Below are 12,962 nucleotides of genomic sequence, written 5' to 3'. Positions count from 1 at the left end.
CATGACTCTTGCAGAGCCTCCTTGGGCTGGGGCTTCACAGGCACAGGGCAGCACGGGGCCAGGCTGGGGCTTCTGCAGACAGTGGTGACACAGGGCAGTGGTTGGAGTCGGCCACACCACATGTGTGGACAGTCCCAGCACCCCACATTGCTTACATGCTCTCATTGGCCAGGAGAGCTGGTGGGACCCTCGCAATGTCAGACACAGCCAAGAAGGGGATGAACTGTGACAGGCTGACAAATGGCTGGGGAGTGAGATGGGGCAACCTGCAGAGCAGCAGCACGGCCAGTGCCAGCAGCACCTCTTCCCCAGGCACGGGCAGCAGCATCTGTGAAGCTGTGTGAGCCCTAGCACTGGAAAGGCATGGCCCTGAGCAACAGGACAGGCCCAGTGCCACTCAGCTGTGTTCCAGGACAGAACCCCAAGGCATGAGTCACGCACGGCTGAGAGAGCCTCTGCACCCACACACCCCACAGCATGGGCTCTGCATCCCTGCACGGGGCTTTGCACCCTCCCCCCCCCCCCCCATGCACAGACTCCACAACTCCTCACATGTGGGAGGTCTGAACTCTCTTAAGCACTGACTCTGTGGCTGTCCTGTGCACAGTCTTATGCACCATCTGTGGGCCATAACCCCACATGTTGTACACCTCCCCATAGGCACTTTCCTCCCAGTCACAAGGCTCCACCACTCATGGGCTCTGCATTCTCCGCCCCATCCCAGCCCATCTGACCACCTCTCCATGCAGATGGTGCCAGGAGTGGTGCAGCAAAGCCAGGAATCGCTGCATGGCCTCAGGCCTCATGCTGAGCAGCAGACCCTGGAAGGTGCCCTCTGGTATCTAAAAGTACTCCTGCAGGGAATGCAGCTCAGCAACCAGGCAGCAGGAGCGCAGGGGCCAGCAGGCCCTATGCTCCGCAGGGTCCTGGATGGGCTGGAGACAGCCACTCCAAGATGGGCAGTACCTGCACCAGGGTCTCCAAGGCAGGAGCACCCTCACTGTCCTGGAGCAGATCCCAGAGCACAGGCTGCAGAAGAAAGCACGACTGCACTGCATATGCAACCCACACCTTTCCCCAGAGCTCTTTGCCCAATTCTTCCCCCATATTGGGTCTGGGCAGCCTTGCTACAAGGATAATGACCCAAGGGGCAAGGGAGGAGGGCACATGTACCAGTCCTTCTCCCTCACAGCTGGCACTGGACAAGAATCCAGGGACCGTGGCCTGCACCCCTGCCCGACCCTTGCCTGATCCAGCAGCCAGCAGGAGGGCTCCTGGGCCTATCACCCCAAACGTTGCCCCGCACCCAGGGAGGCCCTCGCTCACTGCCCCAGCACTGCCCCACTCACACTGAAGCAGCTCAGCAGCTCCCTCTTGGCCGAGCCCAGTGCTCCCACTCCAGGTACTGGCCCATGGCTTGCAGGATGCCTGCAGATGCATTTGCCCCCAGCAAGTCCCAGAAGGAGGTGTTATCCAGGAGGCTGGTGAGGAGGATGGCCTTGCTCAGCCTTGCTCAGTTGCCCAGCCACCTGCCCAACCTCCTCTTGTCTGGACAGGGCGAGGCTGCGGTCAAGCAGATGCAGGACATAGTTCAGGTGTGAAGCCCAGCCTGGAGCCTCCTCCCAGCATGGTGGGAGCTGTGAGGCCAGCCCCAGCAGGTAGGCAGCCAGGTCTGGGCAGAGGTCCCCAGCATCCAGCCTGGTGGACAGGGGCAGGAGCACCCGGAGCTGCTGCAGCAGGCAGTGTTCACTGGGCAGGGCACTCTGGCAATGTGCCCTGGCCATGGGTTGGGGATGTCCCAGAGGCTGCAGGAGAGAGGCGCTGGTGCACACCAGCTCCTGGAATCAGCTGGGACGCACAGTCCTGCACAGCTCCAAGAGGGGAGCGTTCCCCCATGCCCACAGGTTCTGGCCCCCGGAGGAGTAGGGAGCTGTTCTTCCAGGCTCTGAGGCACTGGGCATCTGTGCCCAGGACTGGGAACAGCCACACTGCTGGGAGAACTGGGCCTGGAGGTCGGTGGGTAGCACCTCACGGCTCCTGCTACAGCAGAGCTGGGTGCCCCAGAGTAGGCAGCTTCTCAGGAAGCACCTCCGGGTGTCCTCCCACCGTGCACCCAGTGGGCAGGCACTGTGCCTGAGGGGACGAGCCCCTGCTGGACCCCGGGCCGGGTCAGCACAGAGCCGCTCCATCAGGGCCTGCCGAGGCCCAGGAGTCTCCCTCAGGGAGGTGTTGCTGCAGACCGTGGCATTGAACTGGTCAGGGTCGTGCTCCCACAGCAGGCTTGCGCCCACGCCGAGCCACACTCGCCTGCAGGGAGGTACCAGGCAGCGTTGGCACAGGCGGCCCCCAGGTCCCGTGGGAGCTGTCCGGAGATCCAGGAGCTGTTGAAGAGGGTGCAGTAGAGGTAGATGGTGAAGCTGGAGACGCTGGCAGCCCAGGGACGCTGTCGTTGCACACAGCCTCCAGCCTGTAACCCGAGCCCGGCGCTGGCTCCGCCGCCGCGGACGGTGCCGAGCTCACGCATTACTGATGCCGGAACCCGGCACGGGCGGGAGCAGCGGGGTCCTGCCCGGGGCTTTGGGGTCCTGCCCGGGGCTTCGGGCCCTGCCCGGGGCTTTGGGGCCCTGCCCGCCCCCCGCCACTCACTCCCCGTCCGGCCCCCGCGCGGTGGGCAGCGCCCCCTGCCGGCCCCGAGGCCGCTTGACGGGAGGTGGCGGGCGGCGGCCGGGCGGCGGCACAGCCCTTCCCGGCACGCGGTCCCGGTCCAGGGCTCTTTGTCGCAAAGGCGGCGATGAAGTCAGATACGTCACTCGAGTTCTTTCCGCAGCTCCGGGGCCGACCGGCCGGTACAGCTCAATATCGGTGACAAAAAAGCCAGAAACGGCCCAGCAGGTTGGCCCCGTGCCGGTGGCGAGCACCCGGTGCCGGCTGGCCCCGACCATCAGTTCTGGGGACAGCGGGGACAGTTGCTGAAACTCAGCGGTCAGCAGGAGGGACCTGGAGACGAGGGAGGGCAGAAGCGTACGGACTCCAAGGGGAAACGGACAGCAAGGCAGAAACGGGGTACCGAGCACTGTCCCCCGACTGATGCACTGTCCCCCAAGGCCCATCTGAGCTGCCCGGCGCATCGCGAAGGGAGATGGCCCTGGGAGACTGAGATTCGGGGTTTTGTGCGGGAACAGCGCCGGGCTCTCCCCCGTTCCCCCCCACCCCGCTCTCCCTCCCGCCGCTCCCGAACGCGCCCACCCCGCCGCTGTGAGAGAGGGGCGGGGCCGGCTGCAGGGACCCCACCCCCTGCCAGCAGCCCATTGGCCAGGGCCCGCGTGACGCACGCCCAATCAGGAGCTGCCACACGGCAGATCCGGCTGCAGGGGTGGGACTTCCGGCTGCGGCCCCGGCGCCTGTTCAGCCGCCGCCGCTTTCGGACCCGCCGCTCCCGCTGCCCCCGCATCCGCTGTCCCGCCGCCCCGCCGCCCCGCCGCCATGACCGCGCCCCGGCCCCCGCCGCGGGCCCTGCCCGCAGCGCTGCTGCTGCTCCCTCTGCTCTCCCTCGGTGCCCGCGCCTCCGACGTGGTGGAGCTCAGCGATGCCGATTTCGAGAGCGGCCTGGCCGAGCGCCCGGGGCTGGTGCTTGTGGAGTTCTTCGCGCCCTGGTGAGGGGCCACCCGGGGCGGGCGGGGGCGACGGGACCAGGCGGGCGGGGGGCCGGGCGGGGGGCCGGGCCGGGCCGGGCGCGGCGCTCGGCCGGCCTGACCCCCCCCGTTCCCCCAGGTGCGGGCACTGCAAGCGGCTGGCGCCGGAGTACGAGTCGGCCGCGACTCGGCTGAAGGGGATCGTGCCTCTCGTGAAGGTGAGCACCGGCTCCCCCAGCGGGGTGGGGCGGGCCGGCGGACGGGGTCCGGCCCTGCGGAGCTCGGCGTGCTCCGACGGGGCTTCGTCTGCGTGAAGCACTGAAGTCCAGGAAGCATCTGGAAGTGGAGCCCTGCAGGGCTGCAGCCGCGCAGCTGGTGTGCGGAGAGTGTGCTGGGTGTGCGAGGGCTCTCCCCAGCCTGGAGGAGGAGGCCTGCCGTGAGCTGTGTGATGAGGTGGAGAGCGAGCACCATGCTGCTCCTACCCAGTGAGGGTTTCTGACCAGGAGCTTTCTCTTCTGCCATAAAACTTGTAGAGTTTTCTCAAATCAGTTTCTCGCTTCCTTTATGGGCACTGGCATGGACTCTTGGACAGGTCAGCCTGCTTTCTTCAGGTGGTGTGGGAACTCTTTTGTACTGACAAGGTGCTGAGCAATTCCTTGTTATTGGTTACAAGAAACTGTCTTTTCTAGTATTTTTTGTGTGTATATGGCCAAAGTTGTCTTTCCATTATTTCCTCTTAATATTTTTCTAGGCTTCTCGTTACACCTGTGCTATCTCCTTCCCAGTCTGGGCTCTCCAGCACCAGGGGCCATGTGATGGATTTCTCCAGTCCCTTGGCTGGGTTGGGTGTGTCAGGGCTCGATCTTGGTCTGAATAGAAAGGTTTCTCTCCCTTTAGGTTGACTGTACAGCAAACTCAAACACCTGTAACAAGTATGGAGTCAGCGGATATCCTACCTTAAAGATTTTTCGAGATGGAGAAGAGGCAGGAACCTATGATGGGCCCAGGACAGCAGGTAAGAGCTGGTCAGCAGCGCCTGGCTTGCTGAACTGTTGCAGGAGGCAGGCCCACGTGTAACAGCCTGGTGTCCAGGGATACAGAGAAGGTTCCCACCCACACATACACCGCCCTCTTGCCCTTTTCAGAACTCTTTGCGCTGGCAAAGCCCTGGATGTTTATTTTCCCGTGAAGGTTTCCACTTTAACTCCTAGTTCCCAGGATGCTAGAAAGTTCCTGTATGAAGCTGGTGGGAGCACTCCTTCAGTTCACATGTTTATTATAGTGGGGACATGTATGGATTCTCTAGAAACAATTTTTGGATTAGGAAGCTTGAAAAGTGTCTTGTGGAATCTGGTATTGATCCCGTTAATTGTTTTACTTCTCTTTCAAGATGGGATTGTCAGTCATCTTAAGAAACAGGCAGGACCTGCTTCGGTGGCTCTCAGTTCTGTGGCTGAGTTTGAGAAGTTCGTTGGCGATAAAGATGCTTCTGTCGTGGGTGAGTAGAGGTAGTGCAGTGTGAAATGAGCAGACACTGTGCTCTGGCAGCTCGTGCGGAAGGATCAGAGGCAGTACCACAGGCTGTAGCAAGGGAAATTCCAGGTGGACACAAGCAAAAAAGCTGTTGGTAATGAGAACAATAAAGCCCTGGAAGATGTGCCCAGAGGGGTTTCAAAGAGTTCAGTTGAACAAAGACTGGAAGACTTCCACAACTCAGTTGAACAAAGCTCTGAGCAGCCTGGTCTGACTGGGGCTGGTCCTGCTTCAAATGGGAGGTTGCACCTGAGGACCCTGAGAATTCCTTCCAAATTTTTTTTTTTTTCCCCTGGCCCTCTGGCTGTGATGCCCCCTCCAGCACTGTAGTAGATGTTTTCCAAAGATTGTTGTTTTCTTGGCTGACTGACAACAGGTAGCTTTGGGGTGCTGGAGGGTACGTTTGGGGCTCTGGTGGCACCGGGGGGCTGTTGGCATCAGGTCATGTGACTGTGGTTACAGTGGCAACAGCAAGTGTGCAGATCAGGTGTGCTGTCTTGAAGATGAGTATTGATCAGCATCCTCAAAGTTGCTGTTATGAAGTGCTAACGGCAGTTGTTACCACTGGCAGTGTCACACGGTCACCAGTGGATGTTTGGGTGCTCAGTGGACAGTTACCTTTGGCTGAATGACCAAGATGAGCAACTCCTGAGTAACTTTCTCCTGCTGGAAGGGATAGAGTGCAGGGGGGTTCAAAAAAGTGGGAGAGAAACAGTGAAAGGTGAAGGCCTGAACATACATTGGAAGACTTTATTCAGGAGTGATGTTTCAGTGCACTGTAGAGAAAAATGCTGAGGGCTGCAGAGGGACTCCAGCTGGGTCGGTTTGGGGTCATCTACCTTTCTGCTCCAGGCTTCTTTAGGGATGCATCTGGGGATGCTTATTCGGAGTTCATGAAAGCAGCCAACAGCCTCAGGGACAACTACCGCTTCGCACACACTTCCGAGGAGCAGCTGGTGCAGAAGTATGAAGAAGATGGAGAGTAAGTTACTTAACACAAAGCTTTCTTGTTATTGAGGCATTTGGAACAGATTCGTGGATTCTAGTTGTTAGCTGGGTTCACTTTGTGAACATAGCTTAAGGTCTAGTTTCTTCCCCAGTTGCCAGTGGTGTATGTCTTTTTTGAGTTGAGATAGACAAGTGCAAATGGTCGCAGGCTCTGGAAGGTTAGCATCTGCCTGCGGATGGGAAATATCTCAATGGAGGCATTTTGCTTCCCCATTGCTTATTATGGTGGGGGGGTTGTTTCTCATTGTGGCCTGTTTGGATCATAGAGGAGGCTCTGACAGGTACATCTAATGTAGTAGTGCCACCAAGAAGCTAGACAGTGTTGTTTGAGTTATGAATGGTGAGTGGGAATAGTCTCTGGAGAATGGGCTCTTGCGTCATCTGGCTGCTGTCCTTCGACTCCCAGGGACCCATTGAACTAATTCACAATACCTCTTTCCCCCCAGAGGTATAGTCTTATTCCGTCCTCCACGCCTGACCAACAAGTTTGAGGAGAGCTCCATCAAGTACCCAGAAGACAAAATCACCAGTGGAAAGATCAAGAAATTCATCCAGGAGAACATGTGAGCGATTCCTCACCAGCAAACATGACAGACTGGCTTTGTCCCTGTCAGAGCTTGTTTTCCTAGCTGGCATTGCTGCCACTTTGTGCTGAATGTCTTGGCACTGCTCCCCTTTGGGGACACCTTCCTGAAATCCTGGCCTGGCTGTTGGCATGCAGTCTCCATGTTCTAACCATGCTTCTGTTTAAAAACCGAACTTATGAGAAGTGTGCCAGCTTTGGCCTTATTTAGATCACTTTAGCCACTGATGTGGCTGGAGACGCAGATTTAACTCAGAATAATCTGGTATAGAAATGAACCAAGTGTTTCTTCCTGGGAAGCAAGTGTGCTGTGTTGAGCCTGTTCTGCGGTCATGGGCTCTGCTAACACCTCTCTCATTGACAGCTTTGGCATCTGCCCACACATGACTGAAGACAACAAAGACTTGATCCAGGGCAAGGATTTGCTGGTGGCATACTACGATGTAGACTATGAGAAGAATGCAAAGGGATCCAACTACTGGCGCAACAGGTGGGAGGGGTGGAGGGTGAATCGGCCTTGCGATGTTCCTGTCTTGCTGTGGTTCCGTAGCTTGAGCGACAGTCCTCTGAAACCCTGCCTGCTTGCTCTTGGATCCCTGGTCCTTAGGGACTTAGATCTTTCCCACAAACCGCCTCGCTGCTGTGGTGTGCAACTCCATCCTTCGTGTTCCCCGATGCCTGAGACACCGGGGTCATGCGGTCAGGGTGGAGGATGAAAACATACAACACTCACCTCGGTCACCATAGACACAAGCTTACTGCTCTGCTTCTCAGCACCATTTCTACAGGACTTGGCTCTGCAGAGCACGTTGTGCCACTGAATTCCTTGTCCAGCATGCACGTCAGCTTGAAGGGTGTTACATCACGTGTAAGAAAATGTTCCAAGAAATAATGCTTTGTCTTTTTGTTTGTTATTTTTTCCTTTCAGAGTTATGATGGTTGCAAAGAAATTCTTGGATGCCGGCCATAAACTTTCTTATGCTGTTGCTAGTCGGAAAACCTTTGGCCATGAGCTTTCCGAGTTTGGTCTGGACAGCAGCGTGGGTGAGGCCCCAGTTGTTGCCATCAGAACTGCCAAAGGAGATAAATACGTCATGCAAGAAGAGTTCTCGTGAGTTCTTGAACTTGTTAGTGTTGAGTCTCACTGGCTGGACTTTGGTCTACAAGTCTCTGACCAGATGATACTTTGTTAGCTTGGAGGAAACAGGAAAGCTGAATGATGCGGTTGGAAGAAATGATTGCTGGGTCAAAATGGCTCCTGCTTGTGTGTTTTCCTGCTCTCTAGAGAGCTTGCAGCCCTTCCTGTTATACAAAGGGGGGGAATTTAATTAAAGATATCAAAGTGTCTGGTTAGGAACTAGGGTGCAATAAAAGGCAAAGGAGATAGTTGTACCTTTTATCTTGAAAAAATAAACGGTGCTGGAAGCCTAAAACTTCAAATGGGATGTGCATCCAGCCTCCTGTCAGAGCCCTTAAGGGCATCCTTGCACGTGTTCTGGGGTCTAAGCCAGCCCAGACTGGTGCTGTCAGAGATGCAGGTGGCATCTGTTGTGTGGGTGGAAGGAGCTTAAATCAGCCTTGAAAGTTTCTCTCTCTCATCCTATATGTGTGATGATGGCTGTAATATCACTTCTTTTTCAGCCGTGATGGAAAGGCTCTAGAGAGATTCCTGCAAGATTACGTTGATGGAAACTTGAAAAAGTACCTGAAATCAGAGCCTATCCCTGAAAGCAATGACGGCCCTGTAAAGGTGAGTGCTGCATGTGGATGTGAAGACTGTTCGGCAGCATCTTCCAGCCAGTGCCAGGATGGAGTACTGTGAGTGTGGCATGGTGGCAGCTTGAGGAGCCTCTGCGGTGATAGATGGAGGAATTACTTGCTCCCTTGTTGCACTGCAGCTTTTTGAGGCAAGGGAGACATGCAGCTTGCAGTTTGGGTTCTGTTTTGTTCTCTTAGCATAGTAACTGCTTCTTGAGCACAACAGCTATGTGCTTCACAAGTGCAGCATCATCCAGATTTCCAGGGATTATGCAAAGGCCTGCTGTCTTGGCTTGTGCTCCCTTGGTGGCATGGCCTTCCTGTTGGTTGTGACTGCACTGTTTTAGGGAGCTTTGTGTTCATCTTGTCTTTGGGAACTGCCTTTCATCCTCCCAGGCAATTCTGCCCTGAGTAAGAGCATTTCCTGTCATGGCTTTATGGTGAGGCCCTCATACAGGAGTGAGAATCACTGTGTTTGAGGGGATGGGCATGGCCTCAACTGGCCCTGCTAGGCTAATTCCTCAGCTTGGAACTTGCTGGGATTAAAAAGAAATGGTTTTGTCCTCCTCCTGCATGGAGACCATGTGCAGACCTCACTTGCAGGTAGTGCTGGTACGTTATAGCAAACTTTTATCAGCATGCTGAGGATGAGGGGTGCTATGTTTGGTCGTCTTGCTGCTTGCTGTGCAGGTGTGGGAGGCCCAGGCTTGGGTGGAGTGTGTGGAACATGTCATGTCACAGCCTCATACCCGACTTGGAAGCAACTAACTGGTGTGATCAAACCTTACAGGTGGTGGTGGCTGAGAACTTTGATGAAATTGTTAATGCAGAAGACAAAGATGTCCTGATAGAGTTCTATGCACCATGGTGCGGCCACTGCAAGAATCTGGAGCCCAAATACAAAGAATTGGGGGAGAAGGTAGGTCTGGAACTCTTGCAAAAGTGAACTAGAATTTTGCAGCACTAAACAATCCTGCAGGTTGTTTGTAGCCTCTGTGATAATGGGACATAATTGTGCCTTCCTGAGGACTTGGAGTTTTGGCATCTGGTGAGTGCAGATGTCCGTCAGCAGGATCTGTGGTAGCAATCACAGTGGTAGGTTTAGTCTGTTGCCCTTGGCTGTGGCTGATTCAGTGACTGGCCTCAACTGGCCAAGCTTCCTTTTGGATCTTTTCCATCTGCATGATGATAGTCTCCCATTTGGGGAGGGATGGTGAGATGGCATCTCCTGCGTGCTGTCCTCTGACACTGCTATCCCAGCCGTTGCTGACTGCTGGGTTCCTGGAGTTTGGGATTGGTTACTAATGGGCTCATTCTACCCACAGCTCAGCAAAGATCCCAATATCATCATTGCCAAAATGGATGCTACAGCCAATGATGTGCCTTCTCCCTATGAAGTCCGAGGGTAGGTCTGACTGCTGTGACTCCATGTGTTAGTGGGAGGGTCCGGCTCTGTCTGCCGTCGGCTACAGCACTAGAGCTGGAAGAGCCTCACAGGGAGGGTGTGTGTGAGGACTGACATGCGACTGCTGAGCAATGGCTTGATTTGGAGAAATGAAGAGTGGAAGAAAAGGACATTGATCTGCCTCGATTCTCCAGGATTCTGGTGTCCTGGCTCTGCCTGGAGGCCTGCCCTGCTGCTTTGGAATCTGCTGTGATTCTGTTCCTAGCAGTGTGAAAACAAATCTGGACTTGCTGTTCCAAAAGCAGTCAGCCAGCAAACTTGGACCTGTGAGCTCAGCAAGCTCTGCAGACCTGGCCAGGCCCTTGGAGGCCACACCTGCTGCCTCAGAGCTGCCAAAGCTGTGCCATGTTAAACCAGGGCAGTGTGGGCTGCAAGTCCCTTCCGTATGGGCTGGTCTGACAGAAATCAAAGCATGTCAGGAGCTCAGGTGTCCCTTCTCTCTCCCCAGCTTCCCCACCATCTATTTTGCTCCAGCTGGCAAGAAGCAGAGTCCAAAGAAGTATGAGGTGAGTATTTTGCTGTTCTTGCTGCTTTACAAAGAAGTGAAGAGCATCCGGGTGTCCAAATTACACTCAAGCCGCTCTGGAGTTGGGGGTGGCTCTGTGTCCTGTTGCCCTGGGAACGCACCTGGTGGTACCTGCTGGGAATGTTGCACTGCATGCTGCAGGCCCTGGGGAGAGCTATGCTTGCAGTCACCTGGGTCTCCTGCCTGGCACCTGAACCCCTCTCAGCAGAGGGGAAGCCCAGGGCGGGTACAGGCCCTGCCTCACTGTCATCTGTTTTCTGCAGGGGGGCAGAGAAGTGAGTGACTTCATCAGCTACCTGAAGCGGGAGGCAACCAACACTCCTGTGCTGCAGGAGGAAGATAAATCCAAGAAATCCAAGAAGAAGGTGAAGGAGGATTTGTAAAGTACCCACTTGCTATCTGGTCAGGATGAGCTCTTTGTGAATTGGGGAAGCACTGGGCAGACTGGGGCCAGTTCTGGGCTGTGGAGAGCCAATGGGCTGATGGCCCTCAGCTGCTGTATCTAGTAATGTTTAATTTCCTGCCGTCTCTTAGCTGCACTGTTGTTGGGCTCCCCAGACTGGTTTGTTTTGTGGTTTGGGAAGGGTGGGGGATACAGTTATTTTCTAATTTTTTTTGTACATTTGGAGAAGTGAAACAATAAAATGACCCCCTTAAGACCAAGTGTCTCTGTCCTGGGGTGACCTGTCATACCTAACACTGGGATCCTTCTCTTCACAGACAGCAGCTCTCTGCTGTGAGTCATTCCCTTCAGTGAGCTCTCACACGTCTGTTCCTAACCATTGAGCTCAGCCGTCTACCCTATTCTCCTCCTTCCTCAGCTACCACAGTCCCTCCAGAACATAGCAGCAGCAACTGTCCCAGTGTGCTGGGCTTCAGGTGCTCCATTTACACACATTTTGGGCTTTGGGACTCTGATCACAAGTGCCTTTGCTGTCTGTGTGCTGCCCCAGTGAGTTCAGAGGAACGTGATGCTCACTGTGACTGTTGGATCAGAGCAGTGCAAGCACAGGGAGCAGGCTGGCATGGGGCTTGCTCAGCAGCAGAAATAAATGAGCTTTGAAGCTGGTGCAGAAGTAGTCAGGTGTAGGGGAGGAGTGCTACTTCCTACAGACTCTGCCCAAACACAGGTAGGGTCTGGGCTGAGAGTTTCTCATAGCCAGGTGCTTGGCTGTGGTGAGGGCAGTTAAGACCAGTTAATTGTAAGATCATTTTGTCTCTTGGTAGGAAACAGGCTGATAGCTGAGTTACTCTTCAGGAGGGAGAGGAATAAACCCTGTGTTGTGGTTGGATGGTGTGGGCTGTGACTGACCAGGATATCCTACTTTCCTCTGGGAAAGGCAGGAGTGAGATGGGCTGACCAGGGAGGGGCTGTTGCCCTGATTCTTGTGCTGCATGCAAGTTGAAGAGGGCACTGCTGTGTGGCAGCAGTTACCAGGGCAAGAGCCAGAGCTTGCTCTATCTCTGGATTCCTCCCCCACAACTCAAAAGGCTGGGCACGTTATTTATCGCTGCTGGAATTCTCCAGGTACAGTAGCTCATACAAGGCTTAGCACACACTACTCTGGCTACAGCAGCTGTGCAGTACAACACTTTCTTCCCCGGCTGCATCAGCAGCTCAAACAACATCTTCCTCCTGTGCTCTGCTGCTCTGGCAGGTGCTCTGTGGCCCAGTACAGGTCTAGAGGCTCCTTGGGGGGAGGATATAATGTCCAGTGGTCCCTGCACCTCAGACTAGCAGGAGTCCCACATCTGGCCGTGGGCTCCAGGCACTGCTGCAAGAAACAGGAACACAACAAGTTCTCCTGACAGCTCACAATTACCCCTGTAACACCAAACTGGAGCACTGCTTCATTGGTGGGTAGGGCAGTGCCCTCAGTCAGGGAGAGCCTGGGAAGCTGTTCTCATCCTGGCTTTGCTCCCTGGACTGTGACTCCAGACCTGGTGGCAGCTGGGGACTGAGCCACTATCCAAAGTAACACATCCCCCTTGGGCTGGCTCAGGCCTCAGCAAAAGGTCTCCTCTGCCTCTCCCCTGCAGCCACGGCCTCCTGCTCTCCCCCAGGGAGCAGGGAATGAGCTGGCTTCAGGTGCTACAGGACAGCTGGAGCAGCAGGCACCGCTTCAGAGACAGGGCTGGATAAGGAAGGAAAAAAACTGCAACAGCAGTTTGCTTAGGACCTCCCACTTCTTTCAAACTGCAGAGCCATTCTTTTGGTATGAGACAGCTTCTGGTGGAGGTATTCACAGCAATTCTTCTCTTGCTGGTAGCTGGGATGCATCTGGAGAGGAAAAAATATATATGGATCAGCTCCAGAAGAGAAATCAGTCCATGCCCTGCATCCAGCCTCACCTTGAGGTGGTGGTACTCAAACACAATTGTAGTTTCAAGTACCTGAAATCCAGAGATGCAGTGGGCAGGACCCAGGACCAGAGCACGGCTGTACGGTGCCACGGT

The 12,962-nt window shown here is 55.3% G+C and overlaps 1 protein-coding gene across 1 annotated transcript; it reads left to right on the top strand.

The window, feature by feature from the left end:
* Positions 1–3,380: 3,380 nt before the first annotated feature.
* PDIA3 (protein disulfide isomerase family A member 3) lies at positions 3,381–11,169 on the top strand. Its single transcript, XM_027745421.2, has 13 exons — positions 3,381–3,653; positions 3,772–3,850; positions 4,530–4,647; positions 5,023–5,130; positions 6,018–6,147; positions 6,620–6,736; positions 7,121–7,246; positions 7,685–7,867; positions 8,398–8,506; positions 9,305–9,433; positions 9,840–9,919; positions 10,428–10,485; positions 10,769–11,169. The coding sequence occupies exons 1-13, from the start codon at positions 3,484–3,486 to the stop codon at positions 10,886–10,888; spliced, it is 1,527 nt and encodes a 508-aa protein (XP_027601222.1). The 5' UTR covers positions 3,381–3,483; the 3' UTR covers positions 10,889–11,169.
* Positions 11,170–12,962: the final 1,793 nt, after the last annotated feature.

This window comes from Pipra filicauda, unplaced genomic scaffold (assembly GCF_003945595.2).
Source record: "Pipra filicauda isolate LSUMZ 115617 unplaced genomic scaffold, ASM394559v2 scaffold486_size446389_pilon, whole genome shotgun sequence".
In the NCBI taxonomy this organism is placed as follows: domain Eukaryota; kingdom Metazoa; phylum Chordata; class Aves; order Passeriformes; family Pipridae; genus Pipra; species Pipra filicauda.
This window is presented reverse-complemented; position numbering and strand designations above follow the sequence as displayed.

Coding starts and splice junctions, on each gene's coding strand:
- PDIA3 (XM_027745421.2), top strand. CDS start 3,484: ATGACCGCGCCCCGGCCCCCGCCGCGGGCCCTGCCCGCAGCGCTGCTG. Junction 7,247..7,684: donor TCCAACTACTGGCGCAACAG/GTGGGAGGGGTG, acceptor TTTTCCTTTCAG/AGTTATGATGGTTGCAAAGA. Junction 8,507..9,304: donor GCAATGACGGCCCTGTAAAG/GTGAGTGCTGCA, acceptor CAAACCTTACAG/GTGGTGGTGGCTGAGAACTT.